The 17,500-nt window shown below is 45.3% G+C and overlaps 1 protein-coding gene across 1 annotated transcript in view; it reads left to right on the top strand.

Annotated features, from left to right (window-relative positions):
* The window catches only part of LOC109910292 (glutamate receptor 3), a 241,687-nt gene that overhangs the window by 172,884 nt on the left and 51,303 nt on the right, over positions 1-17,500 (top strand). The window contains exons 5-9 of the mRNA XM_031797265.1: positions 948-1,001; positions 7,475-7,636; positions 9,539-9,706; positions 10,582-10,752; positions 16,403-16,618. Coding sequence (XP_031653125.1) covers positions 948-1,001; positions 7,475-7,636; positions 9,539-9,706; positions 10,582-10,752; positions 16,403-16,618 — 771 coding nt within the window. The remainder of the gene's footprint in view (positions 1-947; positions 1,002-7,474; positions 7,637-9,538; positions 9,707-10,581; positions 10,753-16,402; positions 16,619-17,500) is intronic.

Raw genomic sequence — 17,500 nt, 5'->3', positions numbered from 1 at the left:
GCCTGTGTCATGATTGACTAGCCTGTATCATGACTGACTAACCTGTGTCATGACTGACTAACCTGTGTCATGATTGACTAGCCTGTATCATGATTGACTAGCCTGTGTCATGATTGACTAGCCCGTGTCATGACTGACTGGCCCGTATCATGACTGACTAACCTGTGTCATGATTGACAAGCCTGTGTCATGAATGACTAGCCCGTATCATGACTGACTAACCTGTGTCATGATTGACTAACCTGTGTCATGATTGACTAACCTGTGTCATGATTGACTAGCCTGTATCATGATTGACTAGCCTGTGTCATGATTGACTAACCTGTATCATGATTGGCTAGCCTGTGTCATGATTGACTAACCTGTGTCATTATTGACTAACCTGTGTCATGATTGACTAACCTGTATCATGATTGACTAACCTGTGTCATGATTGACTAACCTGTGTCATGATTGACAAACCTGTGTCATGATTGACTAGCCTGTATCATGATTGACTAGCCTGTGTCATGATTGACTAGCCCGTTTCATGACTGACTGGCCCATATCATGATTGACAAGCCCGTATCATGATTGGCTAGCACGTATCATGATTGACTAACCTGTATCATGACTGACTGGCCCGTATCAGGATTGACAAGCCCGTATCATGATTGGCTAGCACGTATCATGATTGACTAACCTGTGTCATGACTGACTGGCCTGTATCATGATTGACAAGCCCGTATCATGATTGGCTAGCACGTATCATGATTGACTAGCTCTGGGGTGATGTTTCCCCTAGCAACAGATTTAACATGAGCCTCCTCCAAACCTAACCTTAACCATTAGTGGGGGACATGCTAAACTGACCCAAGATCAGCATATAGGGGCAACTTCATCCTACACCCCATGACACAGCTCAGTCAACACTGGTTGGCTCACCTTTGTATTGATCTCTCCTACAGGTGGTCTCTCTGGGGAAGAACACCCGTGGATACCACTACATCCTGTCTAACCTGGTGAGTCAACATACAGTACCAGTCAAAAGTTTGGACACACCTACTCATTCAAGGGTCTTTATTTATTTTTTTACCATTTTCTACATTCTACATCAAAACAATGAAATTACACATATGGAATCATGTGGTAATCAAAAAACTGTTAATCAAATCAAAATATATTTTAGAATTCTTCTTCTTCGAAGTAATCACCCTTTGCCTTGATGACAGCTTTGAACACTTGGCATTCTCTCAACCTGCTTCATGAGGAATGTTTTTCCAAAAGTCTTGAAGGAGTTCCCACATATGCTGAGCAGGAGTTCCCACATATGCTGCTTTTCCTTCACTCTGCGGTCCGACTCATCCCAAAACCTCTCAATTGGGTTGAGGTCGGGTGATTGTGGAGGCCAAGTCATCTGATGCAGCCCTACATCACTCTCCGTCTTGGTCAAATAGCCCTTACACAGCCTGGAGGTGTGTTGGGTCATTGTCCTGTAGAAAAACAAATGATAGTTCCACTAAGCCCAAACCAGATGGGATGGCATATCACTGCAGAATGCTATGGTAGCCATGCTGGTTAAGTGTGCTTTGGAGTCTTAAAAAAACACAAAGTGGTACCAGCAAAGCTGAGGTGCAGTTAACTCTAATTAACTTATCCTTGGCAGCAGAGGTAACTCTAATTAACTTATCCTTGGCAGCAGAGGTAACTCTAATTAACTTATCCTTGGCAGCAGAGGTAACTCTAATTAACTTATCCTTGGCAGCAGAGGTAACTCTAATTAACTTATCATTGGCAGCAGAGGTAACTCTAATTAACTTATCATTGGCAGCAGATGTAACTCTAATTAACTTATCCTTGGCTGCAGAGGTAACTCTAATGAACTTTTCCTTGGGAGCAGAGGTAACTCTGGGTATTCCTTTCCTGTGGCGGTCCTCATGAGAGCTAGTTTCATCATAGCTCTTGATGGTTTTTGCAACTGCACTTGAAGAAACTTTCAAAGTTCTTGAAATGTTCCTGATTGACTGACCTTCATGTCTTAAAGTAATGATGGACTGTCGTTTCTCTTTGCTTATTTGAGCTGTTCTTGCCATAATTTGGACATGATCTTTTACCAAATAGGGCTATCTTCTGTATACCACCCCTACTATCTCACGACACAACTGATTGGCTCAAATGGATTAAGAAGAAAATAAATTCCACAAATTAACAATGCATTCCAGTTGACTACCTCATGAAGCTGGTTGAGAGAGTGCCAAGAGTGTTCAAAGCTGTCATCAAGGCAAAGGGTGGCTACTTTGAAGAATCTAAAATCTAAAATATATTTTGATTTGTTTAACACTTTTCTGGTTACGACATGATTCCATGTGTTATTTCATAGTTTTGATGTCTCATTATTATTCTACAGTGTAGAAAATAGTAAAAATAAACAAAACCCTTGAATGAAAAGGGGTGTCCAAACTTTTGACTGGTACTGTAAACAGTTAATTGGAAGTTTACATACACCTTAGCCAAATACATTTAATAAACTCAGTTTTTCACAATTTCTGACATTTAACCCTAGTAAAACTGCTCACCCCTTTATTTTAAGAATGTGAAATGTCAGAATAATAGTCGAGAGAATGATTTATTTCAGCTTTTATTTCTTTCATCACAATCCCAGTGGGTCAGAAGTTTACATACACTCAATTAGTATTTGGTAGCATTGCCTTTAATTTTTTTAACTTGGGTCAAGCTTTTTCAGGTAGACTTTCTACAATAAGTTGGGTGAAATTTGGCCCGTTCCAAATTCACGGTCGTGAGGAAAGACGGACCACGGCGCAGCGTGATTTGAGTTCCACATGTTTATTTAGAGTGAAACTTCTCAACAAAACAATAAACAAACACAGACCGTGAACAAGCAGAACAAACAGAACAAACAGAGCAAACAGAACAAACAGAACAAACAGAACAAACAGAACAAACAGAACAACCAGAACAAACAAAACAAACAGAGCAAACAGAACAAACAGAACATCACTCAACAAAACAATATCCCACAAAGCAGGTAGGAGAAAGGGCTTCCTAAATATGATCCCTTAATTAGAGGCAACGATTACCAGCTGCCTCTAATTGGGAACCATGCCAACCAGCAACATAGAAAATAAATGACTAGAACACCCCCTAGTCACGCTCTGACCTAAACACCAAAGAGAACCGAGGGCTCTCTATGGTCAGGGCCTGACACATAGCTGGTGTAACTGAGTCAGGTTTATAAGCCTCCTTGCTCGCACATGCTTTTTCAGTTCTGCCCACAAATTTTCTATGGGATTGAGGTCAGGGCTTTGTGATGACCACTCCAATACCTTGACTTTGTTGTCCTTTAAGCCACTTTGCCACAACTTTGGAAGTATGCTTGGGGTCAATGTCCATTTGGAAGACCCAAGATTTAACTTCCTGACTGATGTCTTGAGATGTTGCTTCAATATAGCCACAACATTTTCCGACCTCATGATGCCATCTATTTTGTGAAGTGCACCAGTCCCTCCTGCAGCAAAGCACCCCTACAACATGATGCTGCCACCCCCGTGCTTCACAGTTGGGATGGTGTTCTTCGGCTTGCAAGCCTCCCCTTTTTCCTCCAAACATAACGATGGTCATTATGGCCAAACAGTTCTATTTTTGTTTAATCAGACCAGAGGACATTTGTCCAAACAGTACGATCTTTGTCCCCATGTACAGTTGCAAATCGTAGTCTGGCTTTTTTATGGCAGTTTAGGAGCAGTGGCTTCTTCCTTGCTGAGCGGCCTTTCAGGTTATGTCGATACAGGACTCGTTTTACTGTGGATATAGATACTTTTGTACCTGTTTCCTCCAGCATCTTCACAAGGTCCTTAGCTGTTGTTCTGGGATTGATTTGCACTTTTCGCACCAAAGTACGTTCATCTCTAGGAGACAGAACGCGTCTCTTTCCTGAGCGGTATGACGGCTGCGTGGTCCCATGGTGTTTATACTTGCATACTATTGTTTGTACAGATGAATGTGGTATGTTCAGGCATTTGGACATTTCTCCCAATGATGCACCAGACTTGTGGAGGTCTTGGCTGATTTCTTTTGATTTTTCCATGATGTCAAGCAAAGAGGCACTGGGTTTGAAGGTAGGCCTTGAAATACATCCACAGGTACACCTCCAATTGACTCAAATGATGTCAATTTTATGACATAATTTTCTGGAATTGTCCACGCTGTTCAAAGGCACAGTCAACTTGGGGTATGTAAACCTCTGACCCACTGGAATTGTGATACAGTGAATTATAAGTGAAATGATCTGTCTGTAAACAACTGTTGGAAAAATGACTTGTGTCATGCACAAAGTTGATGTCCTAACCGACTTGCCAAAACTATAGTTTGTTAACAAGAAATTTGTGGAGTGATTGAAAAACTTATTTTCATGATTCCAACCAAAGTGTATGTAAACTTCCGACTTAAACTGTGTGTGTGTATATATATGTATATATATATACACTCTGTATTCCGACAATGTTTTTTCCTAATATTTCTATATATCTTTATTCCATTATTTTACTTTGTAGATTTGTGTGTATTGATAAATATTACTCCACTGATAGAGCTAGGAACACAAGCATTTTTCTGCCTCCTATCTCCTTGCCTCCATCTCAAAATGTATTGGAGAAGAAGGTCATAGGGGAGGGACATATTCATTTCAAACTCAAACGTTTGGATGTAGTGTCTGATCTTCTGTCATCAGAGGGATAAAGTGGAACCTTGTAGTTTCAGGTTGACTCCTGTATTATTAAGATGAGAGCAAGGGCCCTCTCCTTTCCCCGCCTCTCCTCTCCTTCCCCTCCCCTCCCATTCCTTCCTTTCCCCTCCCCTCCCATTCTCCTCTCCTTTCCCCCTCCCCTCCCATTCTCCTTTCCCCTCCCCTCCCATTCTCCTCTCCTTTCCCTCCTCTCCTCTCCTTTCCCCCTCCCCTCCCATTCTCCTTTCCCCTCCCCCCTCCCATTCCTCCTTTCCCCTCCCCTCCCATTCTCCTCTCCTTTCCCTCCCCTCCCATTCTCCTCTCCTCTCCTTTCCCCTCCCCTCCCATTCCCCTCTCCTCTCCTTTCCCCTCCCATTCTCCTCTCCTTTCCTCTCCTCTCCCCTCCCCTCCCATTCTCTTCTCCTTTCCTCTCCCCTCCCTCCCATTGCTCCTCTCCTTTACCTCTCCTCTTCCCCTCCCCTCCCCATTCTCTTCTCCTTTCCTCTCCCTCTCCCCTCCCATTCTCACCTCTCCCTTCCTCTCCTTCTTCTCTCCCCTCCCATTCCCCTCTCCTCTCCTCCTCTCCTCTCCTCCTCCATACTCCTCTCCCTCTCCTCTCCTCTCCTCTCCTCTCCTCCTCCTCCTCTCCTCTCCTCTCCCGTCCTCTCTCCTCTCCTCTCCTCTCCTCTCCTCTTCCCCTCTCCTCTCCTCTCCTCCTCGCTCTCCTCTCCTCATCCTCTCCTCTCTCTCCTCCTCCTCACTCTACCACCTCCCATGTCTCCTCTTCCTTTCCCTCCTCATCCCCCCCATTCTCCCTTTCCTACTCCTTTCCCCTCCCCTCCCATTCTCCTCTCCTTTCCTTTCTCCTCCCCTCCCATTCTACTCTCCTCTCCTTTCCCTCCCCCTCCATTCTACTTCTCTCCTTTCCCTCCCCTCCCATTCTCTTCTCCTTTCCTCCTCTCTCCTCTCCCCTCCCATTCTCCTCGCCTCTCCCTTCCTCTCCTCTCCCCTCCAATTCCCCTCTCCTCTCCTCTCCTCTCCCTTCCCATTCCCCTCTCCTCTCCTCTCCTCTCCTCTCCTCTCCTCTCCTCTCCTCTCCTCTCCTCTCCTCTCCTCTCCTCTCCTCTCCTCTCCTCTCTCCTCTCCTCTCCTCTCCTCTCCTCTCCTTCTCTCCTCTCCTCTCTCTCCTCTCCTCTCCTCTCCTCTCCTCTCCTCTCCTCTCCTCTCCTCTCCTCTCCCATTCCCCTCTCCTCTCCTCTCATTTCCCCTCCCATTCCCCTCTCCTCTCCTTTCCTCTCCTCTCCCCTCCCATTCCCCTCTCCTCCTCTCCTTTTCCTCTCCTCTCCCTTCCCATTCCCCTCTCCTCCCCTCTCCTCTCCTCTCCTCTCCCCATTCCCCTCTCCTCTCCTCTCCTCTCCTCATTTCCCCTCCCATCCCCTCTCCTCTCCTTTCCTCTCCTCTCCTCTCCTCTCCCCTCCCATTCCCCTCTCCTCTCCTTTCCTTTCCTTTCCTTTCCTCTCCTCTCCTCTCCTCTCCTCTCCTCTCCTCTCCTCTCCTCTCCTCTCCTCTCCTCTCCTCTCCTCTCCTCTCCTCTCCTCTCCTCTCCTCTCCTCTCCTCTCCTCTCCTCTCCTCTCCCCTCCCATTCCCCTCTCCTCTCCTCTCCTTTCCTCTCCTCTCCTCTCCCTTCCCATTCCCCTCTCCTCTCCTCTCCTTTCCTCTCCCCTCCCATTCCCCTCTCCTCTCCTCTCCCCTCCCATTCCTCTCATTCCCCTCTTCTCCTGTCCTGTTGTTCTCTCTCCACTGTGTCCCTGACTTTAAAAGTCCCCATTATGCACAAGTCACGGACACATGCCCTTGTACTCCATAACATGACGCTGTACTCTGAAACTAGCAATTTGACCATGAAAAGAAAGCTCACTCTGACATGACTCCAGGAGGCACCGTGTAATTTGACGGCAGTTGGAGCCGCCGGCTTGTCAGAATACATTACAATACGTTTGATTCTCTGGGAGGACGGACTAAGCCATCAACCAGGGGAAAGGTGTTGTTGTGTTGTTGTACCATATCTTAATTCCATTGCACAGTACTGTATGTAGAAGAGACACTGTACAAAGAAACAGAGACCTCCATTTTATTATGGCTGAAAATAAAATGTTATTCCTTTCTGTGAATATTGACTACCTTGTAGGGTCGAATACTCTTCACTGAGTTACATTGAGTAACTAGATTTATGACATCCTTCCCCGTGCAACATTCAGGGTGGTTTTCATATCCCAAAACACAATTTCAAGGTGATTCCTTTCAAATTTTATTGGAAATGTTATGCTTTTGGACCCTGAATTCCCTCTGTTTCTCTCTCTCTCTCTCTCTCTCTCTCTCTCTCTCTCTCTCTCTCTCTCTCTCTCTCTCTCTCTCTCTCTCTCTCTCTCTCTCTCTCTCTATGTCTCTCTCTCTCTCTCTATGTCTCTCTATCTCTCTCTCTATGTCTCTCTATCTCTCTCTATCTGACTCTCTGTCTCTCTCTGTCTCTCTCTGTCTCTCTCTCTGCCTCTCTCTCTCCCTCTCTCTCTCTCTGCCTCTCTCTCTCTCTCTCTGTCTCACTGTCTGTCTCTCTCTCTCTCTCTCTCACTTTCTCTCTCGCTATCTCTCTCTCTCTCTCTCTGTCTCTTGCCCTCTGTTTCTCTCCCTGTCTCTCTCCCTCCATCCTTCTCTCCCTGTCTCCGTCTATGCCTCCCTCCTCTCTCTGATGTCAGGGTTTCTCCAATGTGAGCTTGGACAAGGTCTTCCTAGGCGGGGCCAACATATCAGGCTTCCAGATAGTGAGCCCTGAGAACCCCATCGTTCAGCAGTTCCTACAGCGCTGGGAGAGACTGGATGAAAGGGAATTCCCAGAGGCCAAGAACACCCCGCTCAAGGTACCTACTGCAGACTACAGAACAGCAGCCAAGCCTTTCATGATGTACTGTTATGTATGCACAACAGAATGAATCCATCTCTTCTTTTGGATAGAGAGCCTTCCCTCTTGTCCTTCTCCTCTCAGCCTCTGTCAGTCTCACATTCTCTTGCTTCTCACATTCCTTTCTCACTTTTGTTTCCTCTCCTTCTCCTCTCTTCTCACTTTCATTTCCTCTCCTTCTCCTCTCTTCTCACTTACGTTTCCTCTCCTTCTCCTCTTTTCTCACTTCTTCTCCTCTCAATATGTCACTCTCCCATTCTCTTTCTTTTTTCATTTCTCTCCTTCCCTTCCCCAACGATCAATATATTGATAGGCAGATGTGAAGCAAGGTTATAGCACAGCTTCAATGTACATCTAATTAAACAATGACCAAGGAAGAAATGCGTTTGAAATTACACTTAATTGTCCCCCACGATGAAATCGGGGAAGGAACTGTGAATCTGTCTCTGTCCAGTAGTACATTTGTACGTTAGTCACACGCAACATCACAGATAGCACTGGCCCGATTTTGTCAAAACTTGGGTGAATGATACGTTTTGCCATAGAGAACTGGTATGTACAAGAACACACTGATTGTCCCAAGGAGTGCGCTATAGTAATTCATTCAAATGTATATATCAAATCAAATTATACTTGTCAAATGCTTTGTAGACAACAGGTGCAGTTAAATATAAGATAAAAGTACAAACTGAACATGTATGTATTTGTCACATGCTTGGTAAACAACAGGAGTAGACTAACAGTGACATGCTGACTGATGGATCCTTTTCCAACCATACAGAGAGGAAGATAAGAGGAAAATATAAATAGTGACATGAGGAATAAATACACAGTGAATAACGAATGACAATAATGAGAAGAAAATAACATGACAGAGAGTAGTAAATAACATGGCTACATACAGGAAGTAGTAAATAACATGGCTACATACAGGAAGTAGAACATAACATGGCTATATATAGGAAGTAGAAAATAACATGGCTATATATAGGAAGTAGAAAATAACATGGCTATATATAGGAAGTAGAAAATAACATGGCTACATACAGGAAGTAGAAAATAACATGGCTACATACAGGAAGTAGAAAATAACATGGCTATATATAGGAAGTAGTAAATAACATGGCTACATACAGGAAGTAGAACATAACATGGCTATATATAGGAAGTAGAAAATAACATGGCTATATATAGGAAGTAGTAAATAACATGGCTACATACAGGAAGTAGAACATAACATGGCTATATATAGGAAGTAGAAAATAACATGGCTATATATAGGAAGTAGAAAATAACATGGCTATATATAGGAAGTAGAAAATAACATGGCTACATACAGGAAGTAGAAAATAACATGGCTACATACAGGAAGTAGAAAATAACATGGCTACATATAGGAAGTAGAAAATAACATGGCTACATACAGGAAGTATAAATTAACATGGCTATATACAGGAAGTAGAAAATAACATGGCTATATACAGGGAGTATAAAATAACATGGCTACATACAGGAAGTAGAAAATAACATGGCTACATACAGGAAGTAGAAAATAACATGGCTATATACAGGAAGTAGAAAATAACATGGCTACATACATGAAGTAGAAAATAACATGGCTATATACAGGAAGTAAAAAATTACATGGCTACATACAGGGAGTAGAAAATAACATGGCTATATATAGGAAGTAGAAAATAACATGGCTATATACAGGAAGAAGTAAATAACATTACAGACAGTAGGCAACTAAGGTCACAGTTATGAAAACTTAGAACACTAAAGCTTGGGTGTAGCTCTGACCCACGATGCCATCCTGGTGATCTCTTGTGAACCCCCTGAACTCTCTTGTCCTCGGCAGTACACGTCAGCTCTGACCCACGATGCCATCCTGGTGATCGCTGAGGCGTTCCGGTACCTGCGGCGCCAACGCGTAGACGTGTCACGGCGAGGGGGAGCAGGAGACTGTCTGGCCAACCCTGCCGTGCCATGGAGCCAGGGCATCGACATCGAGAGAGCACTCAAAATGGTAAGATAGAGAGGGACAGATGGGGAGGGAGGTAGAGAGAGAGAAGGAAGGTGGTAGGCAGAGAAGGGAAAGGAGAGAGAGAAGGAAGGAAAGAGGTAGGTAGGGAGCGAGGGGTGACAGATAGACGGGGGTTGTAGTGAGAGATGGAGGTAGGTAGGGAGGAGCGAGAGAGAGATAGACGGGGAGGTAGGGAGCGAGGGGAGACAGGTAGACGGGGGAAGTAGTGAGAGTGATGGAGGTAGGTAGGGAGGAGAGTGAGAGGGGTAGATGTGGAAAGTAGTGAGAGAGATGGAGGTAGGTAGGGAGGAGAGAGAGAGAGGTAGATGGGGAAGTAGTGAGAGAGATGGAGGTAGGTAGGGAGTAAAGAGAGAGATAGACAGGGGAAGTAGCGAGTGAGATGGAGACGATAAGAGTGAGACTTATAAGATTGAGAAACTGAGACAGAGAAACGAAGAGTCAAGTGCGATAGAAAGAGGGGGCAGATAGAGAGCTATAGAAAGAGGGGGCAGAGAGAAAGATAGATATCTATATAAAGAGGGGGCAGAGGGAGAGATAGAGAACGATAAAAAGAGAGTAATCTCCTCCTTCGTCTGCCTCCCAGATGTCCTCTCACAGACCTCTCACAGTTAAATTCTCTCCCCCTCAGCTCAGCTCTCTGAAATACAAAAAGAGACTCTCATTCTCATTACCATAAACCCACATCTTTTATTAAAGCCTATCAGTTCCATCATTTGATTAACGCCAACGATTCAACCTATGTGAATACCTGCCATTTCCTAAATCCAGCCATTTCCAAATTTGATAATAACTTGGCTTTCTGTATTACACGTTGTTCTGTGTGCTTTGTCCCTGTGTGTTACTGCCCCGCGGTGCAGGTCCAGGTTCAGGGGATGACGGGGAACATCCAGTTTGACAGCTATGGCCGGAGGTCCAACTACACTATAGACGTCTATGAGATGAGAACAGGGGGACCCAAAAAGGTGCAGGCTCTCACATCCATCTACAGCGCTCTCTATAACTCCCACATCCATCTACAGCGCTCTCCATAACTCTCACATCCATCTACAGCGCTCTCTATAACTCCCACATCCATCTACAGCGCTCTCCAAAACTCTCACATCCATCTACAGCGCTCTCTATAACTCCTTACCAACACAGCTTTTAAATCTCATTTTGGTCAGAAATTGTCTACATCACAACAGGATGAACTTCAGCCAGTCGTCAAGAGTTTAGTTCCTTATTTATTCCTGTCATTGGTTATGAATTATGACATGACCTCTGTAATTTATCCTATTCGACAGATAGAGGATTTCTACACATGTCTGTAGGAGCCAGGGGTTGGATCCAAAATTATTTTCCAATCATTTCGTTCTGAACAGAACCATTCTTTTTTTCATTCCATTCCACTGTTCCACCAGAAAAATAACGTTCTGAACCGGGTTCGACCCCCCCCCTAAAAAGGACCAATATATATTGTTCCTTTCTGTTCCTTTCTAAACAGTTTGCTTTGGATCGGGTAAGGAATTTAAATCAAATCAAACTTTATTAGCCACATGCGCCGAATACAACAAGTACAACAACTTTACCATGACATTCTTACTTACAAGCCTTTAACCAACAGTGCAGTTCAATAAGAAGAAAATATTTACCAAGTAGGCTAAAATAAAAAAGTAATAATAAAAAGTAACACAATAAGAATAACAATATCGAGGATATATACAGGGGGCACCGGTACCGAGTCAGTGTGCTGTATTGGAAGACGTTAAAGAGCAAATTGTATTTTTCCGTAACAGCATGGTTTAATCATAATGAAAGACAAACACATACACACTGTGCTGTCAGTCACAGTGTAGGGCGAGAGATGCAACTGCGGGTGAGGAGGGAGCATTGAAAAACTAGCACTGGAAAAGTGAATCTATTGTTCTCTAATTAAGCATATCTCCCTAATTTCTGAATCATGCTTGTAATGTCAACAGTAGGTTACAGTAACCTATGCTTCAGAGGGGAGGGGCTACAGTAACCTATGCTTCAGAAGGAAGGGGCTACAGTAACCTATGCTTCAGAGGGGAGGGGCTACAGTAACCTATGCTTCAGAAGGAAGGGGCTACAGTAACCTATGCTTCAGAGGGGAGGGGCTACAGTAACCTATGCTTCAGAGGGGAGGGGCTACAGTAACCTATGCTTCAGAGGGGAGGGGCTACAGTAACCTATGCTTCAGAGGGGAGGGGCTACAGTAACCTATGCTTCAGAGGGGAGGGGCTACAGTAACCTATGCTTCAGAGGGGAGGGGCTACAGTAACCTATGCTTCAGAGGGGAGGGGTTACAGTAAACTATGCTTCAGAAGGAAGGGTCTACAGTAACCTATGCTTCAGAGGGGAGGGGCTACAGTAACCTATGCTTCAGAGGGGAGGGGCTACAGTAACCTATGCTTCAGAAGGAAGGGGCTACAGTAACCTATGCTTCAGAAGGGAGGGGCTACAGTAACCTATGCTTCAGAGGGGAGGGGCTACAGTAACCTATGCTTCAGAGGGGAGGGGCTACAGTAACCTATGCTTCAGAGAGGAGGGACTACAATAACCTATGCTTCAGAGGGGAGGGACTACAGTAACCTATGCTTCAGAAGGGAGGGACTACAGTAACCTAAGCTTCAGAAGGGAGGGGCTACAGTAACCTATGCTTCAGAGGGGAGGGGCTACAGTAACCTATGCTCCCGAGGGGAGGGGCTACAATAACCTATGCTTCAGAGGGGAGGGGCTACAGTAACCTATGCTTCAGAGGGGAGGGGCTACAGTAACCTATGCTTCAGAGGGGAGGGGCAGGCAGACTATACACTGGCAGGCAGACGCTGGAATACGTTTCTGAGTGACAGAGTGAGGGCTTTGCATAGGTGCTTTGTTGCGATTTCTGTGGGACTGGGACAAAATGCCTGGAACCTAAAATAACATTATTAACAGTTGTAACGCTTTTAAAATAACGGTTCTGTTCCGGAACCGTATAGATCACTTTGGTTTACGATACGGGTTCTGTTCCTCAAATAACTTTGTTCTTCTACATGAACCAGTTCCAACACTTGCTAGGAACCATTTAATCTAACACGTGACAGTGCTAGATGACTGTGAGCTTAGATCACTGCACGGTGTGTAGTCAAACCTGCTGGCTGCCTTCCATGCACAATGCACCACCAATTAACGCCCCACAGCCCTGGTGTCTTAACCCTCACAGCCCTGGTGTCTTACCCCTCGCAGCCCTGGTGTCTTACCCCTCACAGCCCTGGTGTCTTACCCCTCGCAGCCCTGGTGTCTTACCCCTCACATCCATGGTGTCTTACCCCTCACAGCCCTGGTGTCTTACCCCTCGCAGCCCTGGTGTCTTACCCCTTGTAGCCCTGGTGTCTTACCCCTCACAGCCCTGGTGTCTTACCCCTCACAGCCATGGTGTCTTACCCCTCACAGCCCTGGTGTCTTACCCCTCACAGCCCTGGTGTCTTACCCCTCACAGCCCTGGTGTCTTACCCCTCGCAGCCCTGGTGTTTTACCCCTCACAGCCCTGGTGTCTTACCCCTCTTAGCCCTGGTGTCTTACTCCTCACAGCCCTGGTGTCTTACCCCTCACAGCCCTGGTGTCTTACCCCTCACAGCCATGGTGTCTTACCCCTCACAGCCCTGGTGTCTTACCCCTCACAGCTCTGGTGTCTTACCCCTCACAGCCGGATAGAGACAGGAGGAGGAAAGAGAGAGAATCAGAGAGAGAGAAAGTGAAAGTGAAAGAAAGAGAGAAAGTGAGATACTGAGGCAGACATAGAGAAAGATTGTCACGTTGGGTCATGACAATGAAGCCCCAGTCCCAGGCAGACAATGACAGGTTATAGAGGTGAGAGAGGGCTGGTATGAGGGGTGATGGTGGTGAGAGAGGGCTGGTATGAGGGGTGATGGTGGTGAGAGAGGGCTGTTATGAGGGGTGATGGTGGTGAGAGAGGGCTGGTATGAGGGGTGATGGTGGTGAGAGAGGGCTGTTATGAGGGGTGATGGTGGTGAGAGAGGGCTGGTATGAGGGGTGATGGTGGTGAGAGAGGGCTGGTATGAGGGGTGATGGTGGTGAGAGAGGGCTGTTATGAGGGGTGATGGTGGTGAGAGAGGGCTGTATGAGGGGTGATGGTGGTGAGAGAGGGCTGGTATGAGGGGTGATGGTGGTGAGAGAGGGCTGTTATGAGGGGTGACGGTGGTGAGAGAGGGCTGTTATGAGGGGTGATGGTGGTGAGAGAGGGCTGGTATGAGGGGTGATGGTGGTGAGAGAGGGCTGGTATGAGGGGTGATGGTGGTGAGAGAGGGCTGGTATGAGGGGTGATGGTGGTGAGAGAGGGCTGGTATGAGGGGTGATGGTGGTGAGAGAGGGCTGTTATGAGGGGTGATGGTGGTGAGAGAGGGCTGGTATGAGGGGTGATGGTGGTGAGAGAGGGCTGGTATGAGGGGTGATGGTGGTGAGAGAGGGCTGGTATGAGGGGTGATGGTGGTGAGAGAGGGCTGGTATGTGGGGTGATGGTGGTGAGAGAGGGCTGTTATGAGGGGTGATGGTGGTGAGAGAGGGCTGTTATGAGGGGTGATGGTGGTGAGAGAGGGCTGGTATGAGGGGTGATGGTGGTGAGAGAGGGCTGTTATGAGGGGTGATGGTGGAGAGAGAGGGCTGGTATGAGGGGTGATGGTGGTGAGAGAGGGCTGGTATGAGGGGTGATGGTGGTGAGAGAGGGCTGTTATGAGGGGTGATTGTGGTGAGAGAGGGCTGTTATGAGGGGTGATGGTGGTGAGAGAGGGCTGTTATGAGGGGTGACGGTGGTGACGGAAGGTGACGGTGGTGAGAGAGGGCTAGTATGTGATGGTAGTAAGAGAGGGCTAGTATGATGGGTGAGAGTGATGTGTCTCATCTGATGACACACACACACCAACACAGACTTTGCTGTCACAGCACTACCCTGCTACACTATACACTACCCTGCTACACTATACACTACCCTGCTACACTATACACTACCCTGCTACACTATACACTATACACTATACACTACCTTGCTACACTATACACTATACACTACCCTGCTACACTATACACAACCCTGCTACACTATACACTATACACTTACCCTGCTACACTATACACAACCCTGCTACACTATACACTATACACTACCCTGCTACACTATACACAACCCTGCTACACTATACACTATACACTACCCTGCTACACTATACACTACCCTGCTACACTATACACTACACTATACACTATACACTACCCTGCTACACTATACACTACACTATACACTATACACTACTCTACTATACTATACACTACCCTGCTACACTATACACTCCACTGCTACACTATACACTACCCTGCTACACTATACACTACACTATACACTATACACTACCCTGCTACACTATACACTATACACTACACTATACACTATACACTACCCTGCTACACTATACACTACCCTGCTACACTATACACAACCCTGCTACACTATACACTATACACTACCCTGCTACACTATACACTACCCTGCTACACTATACACTACACTATACACTATACACTACCCTGCTACACTATACACTACCCTGCTACACTATACACTACACTATACAATATACACTACCCTGCTACACTATACACTACACTATACACTACTCTACTACACTATACACTACCCTACTACACTATACACTACCCTGCCACACTATACACTACCCTGCTACACTATACACAACCCTGCTACAGTATACACTACCCTGCTACACTCTACACTATACACAACCCTGCTACAGTATACACAACCCTGCTACAGTATACACTACCCTGCTACACTATACACTATCCTGCTACACTATACACTACCCTATACACTATACACAACCCTGCTACACTATACCATACACTGCTACACTATACACTACCCTGCTACACTATACACTACCCTGCTATAATATACACTACCCTGCTACACTATACACTACCCTGCTACACTATACACTACCCTGCTACACTATACACTACCCTTCTACACTATACACTACCCTGCTACACTATACACTATCCTATGGTCCCTGGTCAAATGTAGTGCACTATATAGAATCCATTCAGCTGGCTACCAACCAGTATATCTCCAACCTGTACACCAACCAGTATATCTCCCACCTGTACACCAACCAGTAGATCCACTACCTGTACACCAACCAGTAGATCCACTACCTGTACACCAACCAGTAGATCCACTACCTGTACACCAACCAGTAGATCCACTACCTGTACACAAACCAGTATATCTCCCACCTGTACACCAACCAGTATATCTCCCACCTGTACACCAACCAGTAGATCCACTACCTGTACACCAACCAGTAGATCCACTACCTGTACACCAACCAGTAGATCCACTATCTGTACACCAACCAGTATATCCACTACCTGTACACCAACCAGTATATCTCCCACCTGTACACCAACCAGTATATCTCCCACCTGTACACCAACCAGTAGATCTCCCACCTGTACACCAACCAGTAGATCCACTACCTGTACACCAACCAGTATATCTCCCACCTGTACACCAACCAGTAGATCCACTACCTGTACACCAACCAGTATATCTCCCACCTGTACACCAACCAGTAAATCTTCCACCTGTACACCAACCAGTATATCTCCCACCTGTACATCAACCAGTATATCCACTACCTGTACACCAACCAGTATATCTCCCACCTGTACACCAACCAGTATATCTCCCATCTGTACACCAACCAGTATATCTTCCACCTGTACACCAACCAGTATATCCACTACCTGTACACCAACCAGTATATCCACTACCTGTACACCAACCAGTATGCTGGTTATGGTACGACTGTCTTGGTGTGTTTGGACCATGTTCGTTTCTTGTTGATGTGGACACCAAGGAACTTGATACTCTTGACCCGTTCCACTTCAGCCCCATCGATGTGAAAGATCCTGTTCGGCCCTCCTTTTCTTGTAGTCCACGATCAGCTCCTGTCTTGATCACAAGAATAGTATATAGCTGCAGTAGAAGGTATTGATGTACAACTTAAACAACAGTATAATAGTATAATAGTATATAGCTGCAGTAGAAGGTATTGATGTACAACTTAAACTGCAGTATAATAGTATAATAGTATATAGCTGCAGTAGAAGGTATTGATGTACAACTTAAACAACAGTATAATAGTATAATAGTATATAGCTGCAGTAGAAGGTATTGATGTTTAACTTAAACTGCAATATAATAGTATAATCGTATATAGCTGCAGTAGAAGGTACTGATGTACAACATAAACTGCAGTATAATAGTATAATAGTATATAGCTGCAGTAGAAGGTATTGATGTACAGCTTAAACTGCAGTATAATAGTATAATAGTATATAGCTGCAGTAGAAGGTACTGATGTACAACATAAACTGCAGTATAATAGTATAATAGTATATAGCTGCAGTAGAAGGTATTGATGTACAGCTTAAACTGCAGTATAATAGTATAGTAGTATATAGCTGCAGTAGAAGGTACTGATGTACAACATAAACTGCAGTATAATAGTATCATAGTATATAGCTGCAGTAGAAGGTATTGATGTACAGCTTAAACTGCAGTATAATAGTATAATAGTATATAGCTGCAGTGGCAGGAATACATACAGATGTAGGATCTTAATTTGAGACAGTTTTTTACAGCAGGAAAATAATCCTGCAGCAACAGGAAATGTGAATTATTACGTGGATTAT

This window comes from Oncorhynchus kisutch, linkage group LG19 (genome assembly GCF_002021735.2).
Source record: "Oncorhynchus kisutch isolate 150728-3 linkage group LG19, Okis_V2, whole genome shotgun sequence".
NCBI lineage: Eukaryota > Metazoa > Chordata > Actinopteri > Salmoniformes > Salmonidae > Oncorhynchus > Oncorhynchus kisutch.
The sequence above is the reverse complement of the archived record's forward strand: the minus strand, read 5'-3'. Positions and strand labels throughout refer to the sequence as shown.